Source organism: Amphibalanus amphitrite, unplaced genomic scaffold, assembly GCF_019059575.1.
Source record: "Amphibalanus amphitrite isolate SeventyFive unplaced genomic scaffold, NRLGWU_Aamphi_draft 000119F_arrow, whole genome shotgun sequence".
Classification (NCBI taxonomy): Eukaryota; Metazoa; Arthropoda; class Thecostraca; order Balanomorpha; family Balanidae; genus Amphibalanus; species Amphibalanus amphitrite.
In genome coordinates this window covers 33,814-58,839 of record NW_024881614.1, presented here as the reverse complement: position 1 = coordinate 58,839, position 25,026 = coordinate 33,814, and the positions used below count along the sequence as shown (strand labels likewise).

General features: G+C 51.1%; 1 protein-coding gene across 1 annotated transcript in view; it reads left to right on the top strand.

Moving 5' to 3' along the window:
• Positions 1-25,026, top strand: part of LOC122381345 — an 81,185-nt gene that overhangs the window by 42,573 nt on the left and 13,586 nt on the right. Inside the window, exon 2 of the mRNA XM_043365385.1 lies at positions 961-1,607. Coding sequence (XP_043221320.1) covers positions 1,212-1,607 — 396 coding nt within the window. The 5' untranslated portion in view covers positions 961-1,211. The remainder of the gene's footprint in view (positions 1-960; positions 1,608-25,026) is intronic.

Here is a 25,026-nt window from a genome sequence, read left to right as displayed (position 1 = left end):
TTCGCGATGATACGCTCGCATCAATCATGACGATCCGGCCCTGCGCACAGTCTGAGCTTTGGCCGACCCTGCGCTGGCAATGACTTTCCTGGCCTGTGAGTGTGTAGTGTACTCGTATGTGGGTGGGCGTCTCTCTGACCTGAATACAGCCGACTGACTGGGTGGCTGCCCGGTTCCCGGAGATTTGAGCCGCGCCCCCCCCCCCCGCGGTGTGGGTGGGCGGCCCACGCCCCCGGCAGTGCCACGCGCCGACTGAGCCCGCGCGCTGGGATACCTGATAGGGGAGGGGCGTGTTACTGGGCGACAGGGACATGTGTGGAGCTGGGGTGAGGGGTCAACGCTATCCGCCGAAAGGTCACCAGACTTTGTACTCAAATACACCGGTGAAAATCCTAGCCTTTGGCGCGATCACATCAAGCTTTGGGACGATCAATATCACCCAACATTTGCCATTTTCATTTGTGAATGAAAATGAGAATATAATAGTATTCAGATACGTACTATGATATATGCAATATGCATGCAATGTTGTGACCATAAGCTATTGGCACATTTTCCCTTATTTCATTGTTGCACAAAGCTTAGAAACATTAATTATTTTCGTACGGCATGAGATAAAGGTCACATGCCTGTATTGAACTTTGCTCCCAAACTTGATTATGGTGTCGGATCCTCTCCAGTTTTTGAGCCAGGTCACCTGGGCTCAGCAGTTTCAGTGCAATGTTGGCTTGCTAATTATCCTAACGTAGTAAACTTGTGGCTCTCTGAACCAGTGAGAGTGCTAAATTTACAGCCGAGTCGATCGGAGTCGACCTTTATGCCAAACAGGAGAGAGGTGTCGATATGCGTAGTGAAAGAATGACTCGCCGAATTCCGAGTCGGCTTCGCTCTAAACGTTATCTAACCAATCCCAACTACTCTGAGTGAATACGCTCTGAATGTTATTTCTGTTTGTTTCAGATGGCTGGGTGTCACGAGGCGCTCATAGCCTGGCGGCTTCTTCTGTGAGCAGGCTGGACAGTGTCCCGCTGTGACCCGCTGTGACCTCCGGTGACTCGCCGCATCACTGGGACACACCACGGCCGTCGCTGCCGTCGTGACCCAGCGCGGTCTGCTGTGACCTAACCTACAGTGAACCGTCGTGACCCAGTGCGGCGGTGTGACTTCTAGTGACCTCTAGTGACCTCAAGTGACCTCCGGTGACTTCCAAAATGGCCGAAGCGGACGCGGCCGGAAAATCATCGCGTCGTCCGCACTCGACATTCTCGTACCCGTCATCGGGCGCACGGCACTCACCACCGCCTCCGGCTCCGTTACGACACTCCTACGCTCCCGACTACCCTCCTGAACCGGCGGGCGCTGTGCGACCCGACCCGTTCGCAGTGTTCGACGGCCTCAGCATCGGCTCCGACACTCGCATGTCGGTGTCGACGGCCTCGTCTCTGCCGTCGGTGCTGTCGGAGCTGGCTGATGCCGAGTTTCCCGACACACCGTTCGTGTGGACGAGTGACGAGGTGAACTGGCAGGAGCGGTGTCTGGAGCTGGAGCTGAGTCTGCAGCGCTTCAAGGATCAGGCCGGCAGGATCAGGAGCATGCTCAGAGATAAGGTGAGTTCCGGCGGTGGGGTGGAGTTGGGGGTGGAAAATGTCATGAAAATGGAATGTCAAGGAAATGTCAAGTGAATGTGAATGTCTCAGGATGGAGTTGGAAGGGTTGGAAAATGAGGAACGGCACTGACTGACTACTGATTAATGATTCCTCGAACTCGGATGTTTTTGTCCGGTACGACTAGCGTTTAGCAAACTGGCTTATGGCAGAGGCCACATGTGCTTGTTTGGACAGTATGCATAAACGTATCATAGCCGTACGTTTAGACGTCTGTGTAAACTGCGCACTGCGTGAAATGTGACGTTTTAGGTAAATTTTGGTCATCTATTTGAGACTTGCCCCGCAGCAGTGCTCTTTGTCATGCAGCCACTGGATACGCTGCATTAATATCCTCTCCATTACCGCTATCATGGTCTCCGGATATGAACCCAGAATCCATTTCCGGAAATCGAACCAATAACTGCAACTGATGTGCAGCCTACATACTTCAAAGGCTTTGAAAATTGCATATGCTCGATAGTAGAGTTGCAAAGTTTTCCTCAAAGGCTGCTACCGGCACCGCCCCGCCCCACAAAAATTTTCTGGGATACCGGCATGCTACCACGCCCCAGGCAAAAAAAACCGCCAAATTACCGGCATACTAAAAAACCTGCATTCTTGATTCTAGCTTACCCCTACAAGAGATGCCACATTTTGGCATGCAGTACCTGTCCCACCCAGCAGCCATCCATTGTCCAACCACAAATACCAGCAGGCTGATTTTGGCTGAGTTGGCCCCACAAATACCCAAAATTTTGAAACTCAATTTCAGTCTATAACTGTTAAAATATCACCTGTAATCCAAGCGGTATTGCCTACAAAAAAAACTAACACATTCAGCAAAAAGGTGAGGACAAAAAGAACTTGAATTACTGAAATGTGTTTTTAAAGACTGGACAGTGAGCACTAAGCAGTAATCACATTTACATTTCACAGGTGTTCTACTTTTCCACATTCTAAAATGTTGCAGGCACCAGCAAAATGTTTAAAATCTAGATGGTCAAAACATAAACAAGTACAGATTCGGCCATCTTCCTAACTGAGGAAGCGAGATCAACATCTACTGTTTCCTATCCACCATGGCTTGCTGGTTCGTGAATAAGATACGAATCATGTAAAAAAAATGAGTTAATAACTCACTGGTCCTGAGAACAGTCACCAAATAATATGTATAAAAACGATATCTTCCATCCTCTCCAACCTCAAACGGGAACAAACAGAAGGTTATGAAGGATTTCGAAACAAATGCGCCATAACAGAGGCTTTTAACCAGCTGAATAAAACGCTGCAAAAAAAGGTTTACGACTGCAAGCCACTGCCTCGTGAATGATTATATTAATAAAAATTATCCAACACAATATTAAATTATAATGAAATCAACAATATGAGTGTAATTCACTACAAGAAAATTCATTTCTCTTCAGTTATTCAACCAAAAAAAGGGTATATGAATAAATACCTATTACGTCATCAGATTACATCCATTCATTAGGGGATATATAATACTGAACGAGGCCGGTGTAAATAAATTTTCAAGACCGAGGTCCTTACTGGATTTTTGAACGAGGCCGAAGGCCGAGTTCAAAAATCAGTAAGGACTGAGGTCTTGAAAATTTATCACCGGCCGAGTTTGGTATGTATTTTACTGTATGCCAACGATAAATTTATCTTCTGGGCCGAAGCTCTTAGCCGACTTAGGAACGAGACCATCCCAAAATGTTGGCTTTAGTGCATTCTGGTAATGCATTTTTGACCGTGGTCAATTTGCTTACACCAGTTATTACCACACCCCTCTGGCTAATGTATTTGAATAGGCCAGGCATACAGTAAGAGAGCATCTCAATCTTAAAAGTAAATCCTTGGTTGTATTATTTTGCGCCACTTCGTGTCAATTTTGCCTTCATGATGTGTTTTCTTTGTAAAGATAAGACAAAATGTCAGTTCAAATCCATTTTCATTTAATTATGGGACCAAAGTAAGGCTCAGGGCTACCTAACACCTGCCTTTTCAGCTGGATTGTCAGTGTCAAATTCTCTCAGACCACATCTCATGATCTCAAGACTCAAGGCCAGTTTCCAAACAATGTGTTTTTTGGTGTTTTGATTCTGCCTTTTCCCCTAGGGAATGTTGTCATGAACATTTATTTATTTTATTGTGTTATACATACGTATTACCTACCATTAGACTTACTAATTGATCGTGCTTTTGCAACATGAATGAGTACCATTCCAATTCTTCCTTTTGTAGACCACAGTAGATTCTTGACAATTTTAATTATAACCAAGCCTGTGAAATGCTGAGGTCCATGTGTTACCCCTACCCTTAGCAATGGAACTTCTACCACAAAATGTATCTTGCAGTGGTTAATATTGCTGTTTTATTACAATTTGAGAGCCTCTTAGTGTCCAAAGTTTGAATCTTTTGCTGAATTTTTTTTCTTCACAAAATCAAAAATACCGGCATGCTACCGGCAAGACATGCCAGATACCACGAAAAAACCTGCGGTAGTGAAAAATTACCGGCATGCCGGTAGTGCGGTAGGGAAATTTTGCAACTCTACTCGATAGCAGCTCAAATATTGATGTGCGGGAGATCAGGTCCGGCTTCGTTCCTATCGTTCCTATCATTCATTCCGGGAGATTTCCAGTAATCGGTTGGTCGTTTTGATTCAACCTGCCATCATTTTTTTTTTTTTTAAACGTTGACCAGTCGACAATCTCAGCAGAATGCCCGAAAGCTATTTGACATTAGACCACAATAGACAGGAGCGAAAATGCTTACGGAATTCTCTTTATGTCGTTGTGTGACACCATTTTAGATAGCCGGCGCTAAAACTGCGACGCCCACAATCTCCTCCATCTACCTGTCGGTGTTGTTTGCGGTGAACTCAGCCCTGACCTCGACCTTGACCCGGTGCTGTGCGTGCGTGGGTGGTCGTGCGGTCCCCACCCTTCGACCCAAGGAGCTCGGGCAGCGGAGGCGGTGGCACGAACCGAGCCCCGCGATCAATGGGGTCTCCGAGGACGGGTCCGGGCCGACCTGGCGCAGATAAGGGGCGCTCAGAGACACCGACGCCGCATTATGGATAAGGGTCACCGACCGGCCTGTCTCCGGGGGACCGGGCTCGATTATAAGCTATATTTTGGGTGAATAAAAAATATAAAGAGATGCACACAAAATATTGCTTTCTTTTTACTAAAATACTGCATATCTCGCTCAACTATTTTCGTGTTAGCGGTGGGGGTGAGAAATTTAATTCAATGCCGTCACCGACCTTGGGTGTAGTGGAGGCCTGCGATTGGAATTGCTGTGGATCGATTGGAACTGCTGTTGATCCGTTGATTCGATGACATCCGCTAACGGCCGACTCGATTGAACAGGCCTATTGATCAGTCGCTGTCGCTCAGCTGAGTATCGCCGCTCAGCCGTGGGCCTATAGGCCGTCATTCTATTTCGCTTTGGGCCTGATGCGCTGTGTCTGTCTCTCGAATGAAGCTTAGCTGCATCTTTGTCTCTCTGCTCCAGCTCGCCTGCGTTTGGCTCTCAGCCCTGTGAGTTGCCTCAGCTCTATCCTGGCTTTATTTGGCTCTTAGCTCCGTTTAGCTCATGGCTCCGCCGGATCTTACCGTCATCGCGCTGCTACCATATGCCACCGCTCCACTGGTCCACTTGGTCCATTGAGGTCAGACGGTCTGGTGACCTTTATGTTCTGAATGTCGACCCCAGCCATCATCTTCTCAGCCTCTGACAGTTCCTCTGCTCTGCCTCCGTCTGTTCCTCCCTCAGCTTTGCCACAGAACAGTGTTCTCTTTCTCTGACAATGCCCACACTCTGCTTCTGTCTACTCTGCCTCTGAACCTGAACCTTATCCCCCACCTTAGCACAGTCTGCTTCTCACTCTGCCACTGTCTGCTCCTCCACTCTACCTCTGTCTACTCTCTTACTCTGCCTCTCTGTCCGCCCACCGACTCACGGCTCTGCCCTGACTCCCAAACCGTCGCGGTGGCGTCTATTTACTGCCTTATCTTGGGATACCCATGCTGCAGACCGGATGATGGAGTGGTCCCCTGGTCACAGCTCCCGACTCCCACCCTCTCTCGTCCGACCGAGCTGGGACGTTGGCGGGGGTTATGGTCTGATTATACGGCACAGAGGAGCGCTTCAGACCAAATCGATGGAGACCAGAAGCCCCGCAGTGCTAACGGGCGCAGGACCGAGAGGGAGTTGGGGGAGACATGGGTGGGTTGGGTGGAGACGAGCGGGGAAGGAGTGGAGACAAGGGTGTGCCGGGCAGAGACAAGTGTGGAGACAGGTTGTGTGAGGTGGGAGGCAGTGGATGTGGAATTTGTTGAGGTGCGCTGGACATTGAGGTCAGGGCGGTGAAAAAGACGGAGATCAGCTTAATGATTGGCGGAGGTAACTAAAAGCGAAGTAGAAACAGCCAAATGGTTAGCATTCATAATTATGGAATTATGGATGGATTCAACACAGCGGATAGGCAACTGCCGTGCTGCGTCGCTTTACTTGAGGCTTCGTTCGTCATCAGCCGGGCGGGCTGTGAACGTCATGCTGTCCGCTCGTCCGGTGCGACCCCGAGGCCTTACAACCGCTCCATCGAGTCGCCTATCGATTCGTCGTCCGCCCAGGGCCCTGACGGGCTCACCATCGAACGGCCGCTGCCAGTCACTGTGTTTATAATCCCCGGGGTGAGTGGCTGCCTTGGTTGGTGCTAGAACACGATGTTTGTTTGCTGAGTATCGGGAAGTGTTTCGCGGCCGGGGTGACTCAGATTCGGTCCGACAGTTGTCATGGAGCTGCCTCGTAGTGACGCGGCTGATTCATCGGTCGCGACTGGTGGCTGTCTGTGTTTGACACGTTCTCTGACCGAGGTATCATTGTTGACTGTGACGAACGTGGCCGGTAGCCCTTGGTGTCGGGTCTATAGCTGAGCAGCTGTGTCAGCTCTGTGACAGTTTTGACAGATCGGACAGCCGCGGCAGACCGACGCGATGAAAGACCGGAGGCAGATTTTTGAGGTCTGTAAGGAAGGATGATCACGATTTTGACTGCTGGAGGCTGGGACGTTGCAAAGCTCATGTGTGAGTGATGGCTATGTGCTGGACTTCAGTCATGGCTTTTATGAAGGGAGTTGATTCGAATACCTTCTCCCTAGTCTGTGTTGTGTTCGTTGCATCTGCGATTTCCTCGCGTAGGAATTCTAATGGCTTGGCTGGGATTTCGTGAATGTGGAATAGTGGCAATGTCTTTTCTGATCTTTTTGACTGGATTTTAAAAACGTTGTTGCCTGTCAGTCACTGAGTCGGCTCTGCCTCTTTTCCTTCTCCCGTGACCTGCCAGTAACCTCCCGTGACCCGCCTTTACATTCCCAGCTCCGTCCCGCCCACCTCGGGCCCCCACCTGCCAAAACCAACAGGACGGCGCCGGAACGGGCCGCCACAGTCGGAAAGGCGGTGCACCCAGGCCCGCTTCCTGTCGACTGTCGGCTTCCGACATCAGACCGACACACCAACTCGGCCGTGCAGGGGCGGACTTCTCTGGCGGCCGCCGGTGATAGACGGCGGGGGTTTGAAACTGAAAACGGAACGAACGCACGACTGTGGTCGCTGAAACATGTGCTGCTCAAAGTCCTAAGTCTTGCGGGTCTTCTCCAGCATCTTACATCATATGCCAGCACTTCCTGTGCTTCCGCTATGCATGTCTGGGGTTCACATTATGCTCACCGGTGCCATGAGGGCGGGGTAGCATTAGCTATGCTGTGTGACGGGTCACCTAGGGCTGCTCCGTAGCTCGCTGTCAGTTCTGTCAGCGATCCTGTCAGCAGGGGCTTCCCAGTCCACCCTCACTGTTCCAGGACCTGGTCTGGCCTGGTCGATTCTGGTCTGTCTAATATTGATCTGGCGTGGCGTGCTAATGGTCTGATACTGGTCCGATCTGGTATGGGTTTGGCCTGACATTTCGTACTGGTGAGGTCTGGTCAAGTATAGCGTGGCTTCGTCATTGGATGACTTCGGCTGATCAATTGCTGGTCGCGGATTTTGTGTCTTGATGGTTTGGTTTGGTGCTTGAAGGCAACAAATAGCTTTATTTATTTATTTATTTATTTATTTATTCAAATAAATCGCCAACAGGCTCATGGCCCATTAACAGGCGAAGTCATACCACAACATAAAATACACACACAAGGTAAACACTAACCCGAAGACACGCTGTTTTTTTTGTTTTGTTGGGTTAGGCCCTTTCGGTCGACAAGACCATTGCAGAGCCGGAAGGATGATAGGAATTAGGGGGAGACATTGGTCTGGGCAGGCACCCTAGTGAGTCGCCGGGGCTGAGCCCGTCCAGAGGACAGGCCATCCAGCCCCAAGGCACTCACTGCACCCGGCTACGGGGTGCGCTCCCTCGGGAGCAGCGGTGCCGCTCCAAGGGAGCAGCCCGCATGGGATAAAGTTGCCTGTCCAGCCCGGAGGGGAGTTTTGGCGTGGAGGAGAAGGATTTCAGCATCCTGAGGATAGAAGCACGGATGGGTGAAGACACGCACTCATTCGCAATTAGATGACACTTAAAAATACAGAGATCCATGAAAGTTTCCTTTGTTTTTAGGGAATAAATTCCGAATGCTCTGTTTGCCTTTCCTGAGATTTTGTGCAATAAATTTGACAAGGCGTTTTCTGCAACCAAGCTCTGGTTTTGCGTAGAGCTCTCGGATGTTTTACGGTCGTTTAATTCAGCGTTCTTAAAGGAGAATATTTGTTTCTGGTCCCTAAAAAGCTGTTTCTGGCACCTAATTGCTGATCAGCCCCAAAATGCTTATTCGACCCTAATATCTGAATCTGGCACCTAATTGCTTCCACACAGCCTAAAGTTGCCAGATCGTCTAGTTGAACTCCGTAGTTGCTGTTTGCTGATTCAGCACCAAAACCAAAACATCCAGCACCTATTTTATTCCACGTTTGCCTACCTAATTCGCGTAATCTTCCTGATTTTATGTATCCTAACAACATGAACGTTGCATTCGGTGATGTCAAGTGCCATTTTCGCCAGTGGAGATAATGATTAATGCCATTTCTAGCCAAAAGAGAATCACTAGCCAGCTATGGTGCAGCGTAGCAAGACGCTCCTATACCAGCCCGCTATGTAGAGACTAAGAGATTATTGCACCCTCAGCCATTTTAACGTGAAAAGTTTGGATCCGTCACTTCCAGCCAGGCTCTCAGGTCATAAACTGGAGTAAAGCAAAATGTCAACTCTGAACAGACATGCCACGCAACCGGCCCTCTTTTCAATATTATTAGCTTTCTGCAATCATCGTCTGACTCCATCTCGATCAAAGGCAGCATCCGGTTTCTACAGGGGCGTTTGACTCACCGGCCACACAATAACCAAAAACAAAATCAAAGCTTCATGCACACATATGCCATGCGTAAGAAACGGATGAAAAAGGCACAACCACGGCACAACTCTGCGCGGCAAACAACGGACAATGTCCCACGCAAGATCCCGCGTTTCTTCAGCGGCCTTGAACGGAATGAAAACATTACATTTCTTTTTTGGAGCTATTTGATGACGTCCAAAAATACAATACCCGTTTTAATGGTCAAAATTGAGACAATTACTCACAAAAATGTTTCCCTTTAAGCATTACAAATAATTACTTTTAAATATTTAAATGACATTGTTTTTTCAAACAAATTAATATTATTTGCTTACTTAAACGTCATATACAATGCTGAGATCACTACGGGGCTGTCTTAGAGTGTAGCTGCACTGGCAACCTTTAGGCTAGACTCAAGGGGTCATTATACCAGAACAACATGATTCTACCAGCCAGAAGTTCATTTTTCCACTAGATTGGTGCTACGCTCAGCATTTAGGTGCCAGATTCAGAAAAAAGAGTAAGGCGTACCGATGAATAGGTGCCAGAAACAACTAATTAAGGTCATTTTCCATGATTGGTGCTGGTATCCACCAAATAGGTGCTGAGGACCAATTTTGGGGCGAGTCAGCTTTTAGGTGCCAGAAATAGCTTTTCTGGGACGCAATTAAATGGCGTCCGTTCTTAAATGTGGCTGGCTGCGTCAGCCCAGCCGTCGCGCTTTGTGCGAGTGACGGCGACCGGCTCTGCCTTCCTCCTTGCCGAGCGCCCCTCTCCATCCCCCGGGGCGTGTTCTGATTCAGCGGGCCCTGATCCCCGGGACCCGCCCGTATCCGACCTCTCATTTGTTCAGGGCGTGCTTGGATTGCCTCAGACGGCCTGACTGAAGTGGGTGGTCCAAAGCTTCATATATTGTATTTCGTCGGTCCCTGTTCGATGATGAATGGCATCCATCCAGCCGATGATAGAAGTTACTTGTTTGATGTCCTGAGTCAATTTGTGAGATGCTGGCTGTGAAATAACCATACGCCTGAAATCGATTGCGGCATGAATCAAACTTTCGCCTTCATTTCATTCTAGGCAACCTTTTCGAAATTAACGGCCGTTCGTAGGCAGTCTGACCTTTTGACCTTTTGACCTTTGACCTGAGGTCTGACCTTTTGTCCACCCACACAAATGCGGTATCTCCCAGCCGAGCTCGATTCAACGAAGCTCTTCTTTGTTAAGTTCCTATCACGACCGCCGGATGGCAGTACCATCGCCGTCTCTTCCGGCTTTGTGCGGGCGTCAGTCGTTGGCGGCGGCGGTTTTTCTCTTAGTGCGGGGAGGTGTTGTCATTAGGTGAACACGGATAGGGCTCGTACCGACATAAGCCCGGAATTAGCGGCTGACACGGGTGGAGGGAGGCCTGACACAGACAGAGAACGGTCTGACACGGATAGAGGGAGGTTGGACGTGGGTGGATGGAGGGCGGACCTGGTTGGAGGTCTGACACGGACAGGAAAGGGTCTGACACAGGCAGAGGTCTGAGACAGGTGGAGGATGGAGGTCTGACACGGGCGGAGGAAGGTCTGACACGAGCGGAAAGAGGTCTGAGACGGGTGAAGGGAGGCCTAAAACGGGTGGGGTAAGTCTGACACAGGCGAAGGGAGGTCTAATACCGCCGGAGGAATGCAACCTAAGTGCTCTGACCGGTAAAAGAGCAAGTGATGAATCAAACGTGTGTGTGAGGGAGTGACGAGTGAGTGAGCGTCTCAGTGTGAGGGGATTATAATATTTCTCCGGATGGCCAGAAAAATGATTTCGCTTCGGAAAGATTGGATGGAACCAGCACGGTTGCAGTCACAGCATTACGTGGATAGAGTTCGGCATGGTGATTCAAAAGCAGTTTTCTTAGACTGCTTTTGACTGAGAACCTGGCAGCTGCGTGTGGCTGCTGGTTAGGAGGGGAGCAGCCAGCCAACGCTTCCCCCTCTGAGAAGTGAGAAGTGAGTGACAGGTGGAAAATCTCTGGCCCGGTTGAATGGACAGGAAGAACTGCCGGCTGACGTGAACGGGAGAGGGTGCATCTGAAATGACGCGAGTGTAAACCACAATGGTCGGGCCTTTGTGTTTGTGTGTATTGGTGCTTCTACTTCCGGCACAAACTGAGCCAGGGGATTTCTGAGACTCAACCATGTCAGATAGCTTGCGTGGGAGGTCTGCATTAGTTTCTACCCTGCCAGAGAATGTGCTCTTGCATAGGATCCTTGCATTACATCTCTGCCTGATGTAAACAGTGCATGAAAGAACAGCTTGAAGTCCCGCCACTCTCTCATAGGCTTTGGGAGGTCAACGACTCTCAGCCGTGTAGGAGGCTACCGTGAGGCTCCATCCTCTCAGTGACTGTGTTGAAGGTCTGCGTTAGGTCTCTATCACCCACTATCTCTGTCAGATTCTCTGTCAGAGACTGAGAGGTCTGCTTTCGGTCTCTGTCGACTGTCACCCACTGTCTCTGTCAGAGTCCCTGTCAGAGACAGTGTGTGGGAGGCTATCGTGAGGTTCTATCCTCTCAGTGCGTGGGAGACTATCGTGAGGTTCTATCCTCTCAGTGTGCGGGAGGTCAGCGCCCCTCTCGACTCCCAGAGCTCGACTGGGCGGGGCCGGGACGCTGCTCATCGGTCCGGAAGCCCCGCTGTCAGGGCCAGCCGCCGACGGGGGAAGCCGCTGGATCCGTTCCAGTCGGCTTCCTAGGGGCGGAGACGAATGGGTGCCGCGCGACGATGAGTCATAGGGGCTCCTTTCCACGGGGATAGGGGAGAGGGCGCTGGCCGACCGTTGTTCTGGAAAATGGAGAGGAGTCGGCATGGTTTTTGCGGTGTGATGCGAGAAGCTTTCGCTCGCTATTGCGAAGTAATGTATTATTTTGTGGCGCTTGATAGCCGATGTTCTGCATTTTAAGGCTGCCCTGCATGCATGAGATGCTGCTTTTCGCTGCTGAGAATTGAGATGAGGTCTGAGAATCGGCGCTTGACCATGAATCATGATCTCTTTGTATATTGTTGACCATTGAGCCCGGCTATCCATTCGCTGAACTAGTTGATGGTTCCAGCTGTGTCGGAAGCTCAAGCCAGTCAGGGCAGTGCCCTGGATAACACCACCGCCCGAACTCATCACTTTAGTCGAAGTGCCGTTCAATTATGCCATGGTCTTCCCGCTGCCGTGCGGATACATTGAACGTATGTGATAAATATTCATAGGGCAGTATAGCGCCGGCCTGGATAGTGAACGAGCTGCGCACAGCCGCTGCGGCCAGCTGTGAACGGTTCGACATGCGATGAAGTACCATGCTCACGTATGGAAGCTATCACCCGGTATAGTGAAACGATTGTGTCACAAATTGATGCGACCATTCACTGCTTTTGGACGATTCGCACTCGCTCTGGCATGCAATAAAACAGCGCTGACATGGCCGGATACCAAAGTTGGTACGACATTCGTCTCACCTCAGGGACCTTCAAAACCATGCGCCTGTCACCTTTATGCCGTTACGTCCCTCCTGTCTGGTCCGACCCTCCACCGCCGTCTTTGCTCCCCGCCGTGCCGCTCCCGGCCGGCCTGAGGTGCGTGCCGTTCGTACGGACGGAAGCACGCCCGAAATAGTCGCCCCGTGCCGACCGGACGTGGTCGTAGCACGGCCGGTACGCCGCTACACCGCGGGCCACGTGACCAAACGACACGAGGGCGAGGGAGGGAGGGGAGGGGTCCCCTCAGGCTGACGAGTACACGTGTTTGGTGGCGACAGTTGACGCATGGTTGGCCGGGAGGGCGATGCTGGCGACAGGCGACGCAGGGGAAGGGGTTGGGGGAATTGCTGCGTCTGGTTGTGCTGCTGTTTGATAAAGAGCACAATACCGTCTATGCGCCGATTGTTGCGGCTGGTGACTGGAGGGAAGGTGTGTTAGCTGTGTGTGCTTATGTATGTGGGCTTGTGTATGGTGAACGGTGACATGTTCAGGTGCTAGGTATGTGTAATTTTTTAGGGTGTAGCTTTCATAGATAACGACGCTGTGTTTCTGTGTGCCTCCGAGCGTCTTGCACTCTGGGGGAGTGGGATGGGGCCGTGCCCTGAGATCACTGTACTGTGCAAGATAATCTCCCTGCACGATAGAATTGGGTCGTTTCCCTAGATACGAGACTCGATGGGTGCTTATCGAGATCACGCGTATTAGCTGTCGTCATGGTATGCCAGGCAGAATGATTCTACACATGATTCTCGCACCAAGGTGTTACGCTTGATCGCTGTTTCCCCCGGGATCTTTTGATTGGCAAAGTCAGAGGATCGCAGTCTGGTATCTCCCCGAACGGACGAATAATATTCCCCAAGAGAGATGAAACTCCCTCAGTTGATCTTTCTCTTTGCTTATGAATTTGCAACAGCTCATGGTATTGATTTAGCTTAGGCAAGTAACTGTCCACCAGCAATGCAGAAGTTGTGAAAATCATTCGAAGCCTCATTGTTAAAAGCGGATAAACGGAAAGAAAGCCACCGGTTATTTTCCCCTCTTCCTTCGCAAGAATTTTTATTGTGTTAAGTTAAGAAACGAATGATTGATGGGAGCCTGATATTGGATCTTTCGCGAAATATATCACATTCGGCACAAATTGCCTGGCCATTTTGTGTGTCGCTCCGTCAGGATCAAATTAATGGTCCTCCGGCTTTCGCTTCCAGAGTCGTTTTCAGAGCTTCCAGAGTTGTGCGATATCTTCGGCCTTCATCACGGTTAATATAAATATTGCAATTGCTAAACAAATATTTATATTTTCCTTTTGTTGACTTCTGACTGTCTCGTAACAGCATTGATAGCGATGAATTTGTCTTCGATATCCCAGGATATCCCTCTTGTCAATATTGTTTCTCCCCTTCATATTCCTGCAGTGCTCACCATCCCAATAGGCTATGTGCAGATTTTTATTTTTATTTCTATGACGTTCGCGTGTCCAATAAGACCTGTTCGTTTTTCAACGGACATTAATTGGTCGTAAGGCCTGATTGATCACCGATTGAGCTATCCCATCAGCGCTGGAACGATGTAAAGACGGCTCCCATTTAGCAAATGCCTGGGGCTCAGAGGCTAAACGAAGTGAGCAATATCGCCTGAGATGATAGGCGCCAGGGCCACATCTTGGGCCTCGCGTGGAGCGTGACATTGCCCACATGCCCCAGATCCGTCCGCCGGCTTGGAAAGCTTGCTCACCCGATTAGTTATTTTTCAACCTCGCTTAGAGTTGCTGTGAATTTGTTCGGTGAATTTTATACATGCTCCGAACTGCCTTCACTCCGTTAGCCTGACTCGTGAATGGCGTCCGTTCCGTACCTGCTAACCGCTCGCCGTCACGACACAGTCACGAAGCTCGCCGCGCCCGATGGCGTGCCGGCACGATGACGGATGACGCGGGCCGAGTCGGACGGCCAGCTGGTGCCGTGACCGCCCGGAGCCGGTCGGGCGGCCCTTTCACCGGGCTCATTAGCACCGCCTGTGGTAAATGGGAGCCCGTTTGTCGCCTGGCCGGACCGCTCGCCGCTTTGCGTCGTTCGCTGGGGTCGACAAACAGTGCGTTGTATGTATGTACAGCCGGCGCCCGAATGAGCCTCGTCGTTACCGTCGATACCCCGATCGTTAACGTCGTTGTCGTTGGGTAGTTACTGTCGTTGTTGCGTCGGTTTCGACAGTTCTCGGGGGACGGAGATGAACGTGTCGCTGAAGCACCAAACTCGAGAGACCGATTTGCGGAAGTCGGACAGTTGCACTGCGACACCGCCAAATGGGAAAAGTCTGGCCGTTTTCAAGTTATTTGCATAGACCGCTCGTTTTTGCGCGTCCTGATTGCTCCGGTCCACTGCGCGATGGTGATTGTGCCTCGTATTCGTGAGTGCTCGCTTGGGACACTCGCAAGGACAATTCGCCAGAGCCTGCTCAGAAAGGACACGCTAAATTCTTTAACTGACGCTGTAGATGCTAGCGATGTCGGATCGCCATGCTGGACAGCCATGCTGATCAATCATTCTGTTTCTACTAGTCTGCAATGTCGGTCCGTCAGATCCGCTGTTCTGATTTGTGCTGATCCACCATGGCGGTCCCTCATGATGGTCTGCCATATCGGTCTGTGCTGGACCGTCGTGGTGGTCTGCCACGATGGTCCACCATGGCGGCCCGCCATATCGGTTCAGCAGCAGCGATACGGCCCCTGGGAGTCTGTAATGGAGCGGCGGCCGCCGCGGCCCGGCTGGGATCGGTGCCGGCTGTGGTGCTCCCCGATGAATTAGATCCCAGTTAGTGCTGCCCCGCCGGCCGCCGGTCCCATCAGAGCCGAACGGCGCCGTCGATCTGACCGGGCCGGGCCACCCCGGATGGAGGGGAGAGCTCTAGAGATGGGGGATAGAGGAAAGAGACGGATAACTCAATAAGTACTGTGGACGAATGTATCTCAAGGAAGTGTGTTTGAAGAGGAATGCTTCTCACTTTGGTTTAGTCACGCCATATGTATGTATTTCCTCTTAAGTTGTGTTGCATACACTTATTTCATTTGTTGGGAAGCGAACAAGGTAAAGCCCAGCAATTACTAGTTTTGCTTCCACATCTCAAACTGTTCAGGCTCAAACGTTTTTTTTTTATTTGGCCCAATCCTGTCCAAAGCCCCCTGCGAGCTGAAGCTAAGTGGGTCGAAGAGCAAAGTACAGTTGTGCGTAAATAGTTGTTCTTGGCTCGCAGCTGGCGTCAGTGCGTGGACTTTGGCATTCATCGCCTCCGTAAACGGCGGCGGCTGCTTTCAGGATAAACACTGTAAGGCCCATCGAGCGGTACATAATTCACTTTGGCGCGCTGCGTGCCCCGCGAGACGTGCTAATCTGGGGCCAAATGACGCCCGACGGGGTCCGCTCTCCCTCCCGCAGTTAATCTTCGATCGAGGCTATCTAAAACACGCGATTTGTGGCCGGAACCGGTGATATGCGTGTGATAGGACTCATAAATTCTTGCCTGATGCAGATGTTGACGTTTTTATGTGTGGTTTTGAATCCATCTTACTCGTTGATCTACCCAATTAGATTTCGTCTGCCGACTAAGCTTCAGACTCAGCTGCTGATAGGATGCTGAGATATCTCTGGATCCTCGATGATTTATTTTGGTTTCTTGGGCCGCCACATCGTCACATTTCTTATCGGGGTCGCAAAAGCGGTCCGGCAGACGAGGCCGAACATCCGATATCTGTTCTCTCCTCGGTGGGATGTGTTCCGTTCCACTCTGTCGACGATGTCAGGGGGAGTTAGCTCTCGGCCGGGCCCTGGGGATGTCCTCACGCCGCCGCCCCCGCCTCCGCCCCCGCCCCCGCCTTGCTGCAGTGCGGTGTGTCAGTCCGAAGCGGGGCTATATGTGTGGCGGCCAGTTCCCAGGCCGACTGAGATGTGGCCAGCCCGTGACTGGAGTGGCGATGTGCTGGGGACACCCTGTGTGATGCTTTTGCTGTCGCGGTGCTGGGGAGGAGGGATTGCCTTGTTAGGTATGCTTTACAGAACCTGGGACCTATAGAGGTCAGCATTTCACTGACCAATCTCCTTTGTTGAAAATAAATATCTGCGTGCAGGACATTACATTTTGTCAGCTTCTATTTCACCTAAGGTAAACTGTTTCGTATCAAATCACAAAGTAGCGGATAAAGCTATTACCAGCACCCCAGAACGGCAAGTTTATTCAGACGTGGAGCGCTCGCCCGCTGGCTGTAATCCAGCCAAGTTACCTAATTAACTAAAACAAACGCGCCGGCAATTCTCTAGACGGTACCGTAAATTTGACGAAGCGGCAAATTAAAAAGATGGCTTCCCGTGTGCAGGATACCCTGCCCGGACAGGGACAACAGTGTGCGATAAGATAGAGGGAAATACTGAATAATAAGACCCTGGATGCAAATAGATGAGACCTTTTTGTGACAGTCAGACTGTTGCTCACGAGTAGTAGGTGCCGATCATCTCCCTCCGGGTCTGGGACGAGTGACTTCTGCATTTCTCTAGACTAGACGGTCGTACGGACCACATAGCATAATGAGTGTTCATGCGTGCGTTGTGTATGATTTTATGTAGTGTGTAAGAAACTTTCAATGCAAAAGCAAGGTGCAGGTAGGTGTTCTTTTAGCAGTTTTGAAGAAGCGCAAGCCGAAGCTACTGGCCTGACTAGCACACAACATAAGGAGTGTTCATGTGTGGGTTGTGTATGATTTTGTGTAGTGTATAAGAACTTTCAATGTAAAAACAAGGTGCAGGTAGGTGTTCTTTGAGCAGTTTTGAAGAGGCGCAAGCCGAAGCTACTGGCCTGACTAGCTTACATTCACCCCCACCCGCCGAGCCTCGCCTCAATTCGCCGGAAGCAGGCTTATGTTATCACTTTTTATTGGTCGTGGATTTTCGCCGATGCTATCGGCGGAATAGATTGCTCAGCAAACGATTTTTGGAGGGGCTATTTTGCCGACGCGATAGAAACTTGATAGATATATTGGTATTGGTGAAGTAGCTAGGTTTGTGAAGAGAAAGAAAAAGCACAGTTGTTGAGTCCCGCATTGCAGCACGGAGACGGGGCTATTGAAGCGCGTGTTTTGCTCCGGACTACATTCATCCTGGTGAAAGTTATGCGATTGTTTGTTCGACGGCTATGACATTCTTGCAGTATTTCCTTGTGCTTACCTTGAAGTCGTAAGAGCATCAAATTTTGCTTATTTGCGAACGGTGACCGTACTAAAGTGAGTACGCAACACTAATGCTTAGCGCTCCTGCCGATAGGTGGCACCGGTGGTAAGCGCCTGGAGTTATACTGCACCGCAATGACCATCTCGTTTATCTGTTGGGGAATGCCTAGCTAGAGCAACGCAAACGAGAGTGGGAACATTGGAATGATCACGATTGAAGAGACATCCTTCCAATTCGTGGTGATTCTGGAAAACCACCAAAGCCGCACTCACACAAATCAAACACGCCGTTCCTTCGTTCTTCATTTGAAGCTTCCATTATTTTCTGCCACTGATAAACGCCTCCATCTGACAGTTCAAATCGCCGCCGGTCGCTGGCTCACGCACCCAGGCAGCGGCCACATCGGAATGAATTATGAAATATCTGTTTTCAATCGGGCGTGAGGCGGTGGCGTGGGGCTTTAACATGATTATTCCCCGTCCCTCCGCCCTGGCTGCATTGCCCGCAGCTCCGGGCCAGCGGGGCGAACAAAGCGCCGCGGCACTGCAATCATGTCGAGTGTTTGTGGCGTCGGCCGGAGACGCTGCAGACTGCAGCCGCTGCTGCCGTTGCTTTCTCTCTCCCGGCGCCGATTCTGTCCTCCCAAAACAGGCCGTGGTATGCTGTGCTTGGTACCGGTAGACAGCGGCGGTGACGGTATCGGTGGCAGAGATGCGCTATCACGGAGGAAGGGTGTTCAATGCATCTGGTGATATCGGGCTACCAAGCGACCGCAATGGGCCGTAGTCCTGTCCGTCCAGTGGCCGGTTAGAGGTGAAAAACCCTGTCTGTGAATTTGCTCGGATGGATTGATAGATGGGCTTGAAAAAATTCTCAATTACACTTCGTTAGTGGATTTCCATGCCACATTTGTTGTTTTACGAGTTAGCATCTTATTTCAATACAATTTTCGTAGAAATACCGTATTTGTGTACAAAACATTTTTGCAGAGACATGTTTTTCGGGAGGCTCGTCTTTATGACGTCTGAAAGCTTCGTTTAGTAGTCGGAACTTGGCGCCGAGGACTTTCTCGCTCGCTGAGTCGGCAATTAAGAGCCGTCAGTGCCGCGAACTCGTCATTGTGACGCTATTTTCGCCTCTGAGGGACGGGGGTGAGGGCTACTAGAACCGACCATCGGCTAAAGCGGAGCGCCCTGTCACGTCGGCGCCGGCTGGGCCCACTTGTCTGTGCTCGTTCACGCTTCCCGGCTCTGAGCTGTCGGTGGAACGGACGGCAGCCGATTACAGCTCGGCGAAAATCCCGGGGACGTGTGTGATGGCAGGCTTTGCTGTTATGTGGTGATGATGGTCAGGAGTCGTGCTTCAGGGACGTCTTTTAGAGAGTTAGGCTGTCAGTTCAAAGGTCGCCAAGATTAGCTTCGAACACTGTTATATCTTGTAGTTATCATGGGTCCATTAGGGCAACTGTCAGCGATTGTCGGCATACTCACGCGTCTTGTGGCGGCTGGTGGCGATCTTGGTTGTTTATAAGCGACGGCGGGTGTCTCAGCTTCCCTGAACAGTCTGGGTCGACCACTGTTTCCCGTCTGATATTCGATTTCGTCATTGTTTGGGTTCTGATTCAGCAAATATGAGCCGCATGGCTGATGAAATGAGTCCGGCTTATGTTTGTAAGTCCGACACATGACCCCTTCCATCAGTTACGACCTTGCCTCCTACACTGGGCATTATAACTCGCTGTGAGTCCGTCGTCATTTGTCAAGTCATCCGGTGTCATCGACGGGAGTCATCGTCATGGATGTCATGTATCCGGCGGCGGCGACTCCTTGTGTATCTGACGTCGCGATGACACAGTGAGGCTCCACTGTCCGAGCTGCTTCAGTAAATATTTACCTCCCGGTGACCGCAGTGCCGGGTCTGGGAGCAATAACATTGACTGGCCGGTAGTGGCAGCGAACGGCTTTGGATCGTATGCGGATATGTTTTGCCGAAGTCCTTGTCCTTACGCGGTAGGTGCTGTTGTGTTTGCAGAGATGTTGGTGGAGTTATTCAAGACATAACTGTGCATTCATCAACCTGTTGCATTCCGGGTGACAGATGGATATACCAGTTCCCGCTGGCATTCAGCTGTTGACTCTGTGGTTGACACCACAAGCCTTTCCTTGTGATTAATGTGGAGGCGGACTTATGCAACATTCAGCAAATGCTAAGCCAATACATATGCTTAGGTTCGGGACCGAGCTGAGGAAGAATCCCCATTACATGAACGCCCCAAGAAGAACACCCAGCGTGCGTAGGACCAGCTTTGGCAACTGGTCTCCAGCTAACGTTGCAGCTAGGTGACCATGTTCCATTCCGGAGGCTTGTGTCCGATTTTATTGGCGCTGTTTGATGCCAAACCCATTTCGGAACAGCGTCGGCTCATAAAACGTCGTGAGGATGAGCGTGTTTGTTTTTGCCTGGTGAACGCACCGGCGTTGAATCGATGGCTATTTTGGGTTATTGACGTAGGTAGGTCGCCGTGATATGGCCGCGAACAAAGCGACTTCCTAGTAAGGCACTTTTCTGGATGTCTGCCTGCTGCCGGTGGGGCGAGATGAGTTAGGTTGATTGTTAAATTCCACGTATCAGTACCGGCACTGTTATTTTTTTTCACAGGCTGCTACCACAAGGAATGTTCTGACGGATTATTCTTCCTTCTTTCTGTTGCCTTTTTATATTGAGTCAGGCAGGAATCTGACGGGAATATGCTAGTATATACATGCTTGCTCTTGTTTTTTCCGTGATATATTTTCTCCTTAATCATCCGTCGGCGCTTCTCCGCTATTCCCCTTTTCATTTCCGACGCCCTATCTCACACTTTCCACGCCTACACCTACAGCGCGACTGCTGTCCATGCCAGCACCCAACTTGCGCGACTATCCAGCAGACACCCACCCTCCAAATATGTCTGGAGATGACAACCGGCTCCGGCGACAGGGTCAATTCAGCAGCGTCACGCGGGTCGCCCACCGTCGCCATAACTGGCCTCCCACGGGTGCTCTCGGCCGCTGACTCGGGACAGTCGGCCCCGCGCTATGTTTAGCCCGTCTGCCTTATCAGCCGCCCACGGGGAGACCTGGCGGCTCATAGCATTTATCGTGATTTGTAGGATACACGGCAGTCGGGATAGATTGCTGAATGGGCTCCGTAGAGCGGAGATATTGTCTGATTGTCGCTGGGCCACCGAGAAATGAGGCAGATTTGTGCGCCAGTATCAGTACCAGCATACGCTGAGGCGCTTGGATCTGTCGTAACTGCTAAAACAAATCTGCAATGCTGGCGAAATAGCTTACTTTATTGTTGTAATTTCTCAAACGTTTGATGTCATACGAGTATTCGACAAACATCTATTGTAACTCCTCGCTGCAATTTCGCTGCCATTGTTTTTTCTTCAGATGCTGCTTTGACACAGCTTGATTACAAGACAAAGAAATCCGTTTACATGCTAAAATTGGCTGTTTTGTAGGACGCATGACAGTTCAGCTACACGAGCCGGCAAGTGCTTGCGTCTGCCCCCCCCCCCGTGTCTCCCCCACCCCCGTGGCCCCATCAGTGCTGCTGGCCGTGTCGGAGCAGCCCAGGTCGGCATCCGTTACCATTAGCTGACCAGCCGTCCCATTAGCCAGTATTGGACGGGACAGTTGGACGACCAGCCGACACGAAACTTGGCACCGCCATAATACAGAGCGTGACAGCGTGACACGAGGCAGGGGCAGAGGCAGGCCGGCTTATAAGGCACAGCGTGGGGGGGGGGGGGGGGCGGTGTAAGGCGGCAGACTGGGCGGTGCGGTAAAGCATAGCGATGGACAAAACGATATAAGGCAGCAGATGGGACGGTGCGCACACTGCGCGAGACAGGACAACATAGGGCGTTAGGCGGACGTTATGGGCACGACGCAGAGGAGGGAGGTGTAACGAGGCAGGCGGGGCTATAGGACAATAGTGCAGCGCTAGGTGAGAGGGAACGGTAGCTGCTATGGCATGGAACGGTAAGGGATAGGCCAGCGAAAAGGATGTGTTGATGACGAACAGCGAGAATGAGGCAGGGTGTCGCAGGTTGGTAAGAATTGCATGAACTTGGGAGAACTAAATGGGACAGGACGATAGACCGTCAGTCCCTTTCCTCAATGTGGACAAATTTAGGTGCCCATAATTTGCAATGCGCGATTACCTTTATGGTTGAGACATGACAGATGTTTGAAGCTGCCATCGACAACGGTACCTATTTCAAGAGTACTACTTTGACTAAAATCTTCAGCTCCGCAGTCCGTTGGTCTGGGTTTGGTCGCGATATCCGCCGAAGTCGGCGTCCCATTATGCAACCGTCCCAGATGCTCCTCACGTCTCCAATCCAGCGAAACGCACGCCCGCCCTTACCCGGGAACATGTGATGGATCGGGTCGAGCGCTGATTCCGGTAATACTCCGATATGAGCCCTGCGAATGGCAGTGGTTTCCGATCGCGGCAATCATTTCACATTTGCCGTAAGCGATGGATACCGAATGGAGTCCGGATTACTTTCGTTGAATGGGCTGGTTAAATGGAACTTTGGTCAATGGAACTTGTACACCGGGTGCATTGAACGATCGAAATTGAAATAGTCAAAACAAATATTACGTTACTGTGTACGGAAGCGGGTTAATCGTAGCTTGTTCTATTCTGCAATACGTGCGGGAATAAACCTGATAAGTTCGAGACAGCAGGCGGTATTGAGTTTTCTCAATCAAGTGGATTTCGCTGTAAGAATTATTGTGAACAACATAAGACACATGTTTGTTTCATCTTTCCGCCCTTTGAATGCACGTGTGCTTTTGTGTCACTGCTATACCTAAATATTTCGGGGAGTGGTAATCGTCCGTTGCTTTTACCAAAAAGTAATCGGCTGCGGAATTTTGCACCAGCGCATACCCAGCTCTATAAACCCTGCACCATGCAACGTAAGCTGATCCACATCAATCAGTGCTCCTTCCGTTCTTTTGCTCTGAATATTGTCTTCATGTAGGTACGAGTTGTCTGTCCTCTCTACCAGCACTCCTTCCCCGCCGGGATGGGTGTGCTTTTCGGTCAACACTGACAGAAGAAGCTGTGTTTGAAAAGACGACAGATTTTCTGTTTCAGCTTATGAGCTGACTGAGCTCACTGCCGAGGATCGGCTCTGGTTCTCTGAACGCAGGCTTGTCGTCTTCAATGTCCCGTCTGAGCTCCCTGAACTGCAGAAACTGCTGATTTAAATTGCTTTTTAAGTCCTTTCAACCTCTTATCCTGCCTCTTTGTCATTGGCTGCCGGTCCTCGAGTACTACTTTGCTCTAACTTTCTGCTTTGAGTTTGTTTCATCGTAAATCCGTCTCGAAGTCAAGTAGGTATATCTGCATTGTTTGAACTTCTGCGCGTTTCAGCTGACAATGAAATCTAGTCCTTATTGCATCGGAGCTCGCTTTGATAAAATTCCTGTCCTTTCTGCGCGAAATATTGCTGCATGGAATGCACTTTATTGTATCGGCGAAGGCCCTACACATCAGCTATATATTGCTTTGTCTGCTGCGCCCTTTCCATATGCGACTGCTCTCGTGGAGTGTGGTGCTCTCGTGGGGGAGTGACCTGTTCCAGCTAGCAGAGGTCCCTGGGTTGCGCTGTATCTAAGAGGCTTGTTGCTACATAGCAATATTTGATCGTCATATGACGATCAAATCGCTGACGGTGCGACTGCGTGTCTCTTGAGCGACTCCTGTATGACGGTAGCTGCTGGAAGTTAAGTGCATGGAAACGACTCGACAAGTCTTACGTTTCTGGAAGGGCCATCGAACTCACATCTCATTATACATCGAAAACTACCGCAAACTTCTAATTCGCCCTACCTCGGGCCCGAATTTCAACATTGGGTGCGAAAATGAGATTGCTTGCAGCTGTTTGTCTGAATATGTATATCGAGATACCGTCGCCATCTTCCATATCCTAAGTTTTTTTGCCCCGGTTGAGCGGCGAGTCTGACCCGCGTGTTATAACTTCAGCTTGGCCCGCCGCGCCGGTGAACCCCCGTGTCTGACCCGCGAGCCACACCTCCCGTGTGACCTCCCGTGTGACCCCGCCGGTGACCCCGGCAGCTGAGCTCGTTCGATCGATCTGCAGTCTGGCCGGAGCCGTGGCCCGGCCCAGCCGCCGCCAGACGCTCTATTAGACCGTCTTTATGCCGGCGGCGCGGCCCGGTCGGCCGATATTCTCTGTCGGCCCGTTTGATCTACACGGCAGACCCCGGGCCTGATGGAGCCCTCCATCGCAGCGCGAGGACTGTAGAGCGTCCCGCGGCAGCTGCAGAGAGGTATCGCTGGCAACAGAAGCCCGGGAGCGGTCTCCCTTTGTCCACTGGCTCGGAATGACCGGCCGGCTGGCTAGGCTCCGACTGCAGGTCGGCCGATAGCGACGCTGGACGGTCACCGATGAAAGGCGGCTCTGATGTATGGGTGGCCGCTGCGGCCGGCCGGCTCGCATTGGTCGCACAGAACGGTCGGCGGGCCCTAATGGCAGCCGGGCGGCGGCACTGTGTTTGGCCCATTGTGGGACGGAGGCGACCTTTGTGGGGAAAAGGTCGGGAGTGAGCTGCTGCTCGGTCTTAGATGATTTGGGGAGAGAAAGGCGGAGAAGTTCACAATGGAGGGGGGGGGGGGCGTATTTTTGGAGGGGAGTGTTAGCGGTAGGCAATCGCTGCTCAACGGTACTTGCAGTACCTACTTGACCTTCGTCACGACTGTTTAGTAGGCACGTGTTTACCAAGAGGTTACGAAAGTCAGTAACATGTGAAGCCATCTGTTTTGGTGATCAGCTTTTAGAAATAGTGCGACCAGCTCTGAGGTCAGATGGCGCCACGGCACGGATCTGATGCTCCAGGTCGGCAGATGTCAGACCGCAGAGTTAATCTCCGGATCAGCTTCGGCCACGATCCAGAGTTTATGTCAATGGTTAATGGCATTGGCATCACATTTGTTCTCCGCACCGCCAAGCTGCGCTAATGCTGTGTGGTGAGGGGGCAGCACCGTCGGCTGTCAGTTGGCTGCGTGTCCGCTAGGTGTCTGGAATCTCTCGCAACTGCTGTGTAGGTGTCGCTACAGGCGAGCAAGTGCCCCGGTGGTAGGCGCCACTGTGATGGGGAGCGAGGAAGCGTTTGTTTTTCGTCCAAACGCTAGGTGGCAGGAGCTTCAGCCCTCGCTTATGCTGGTCAAAGTTAAGCCAAAC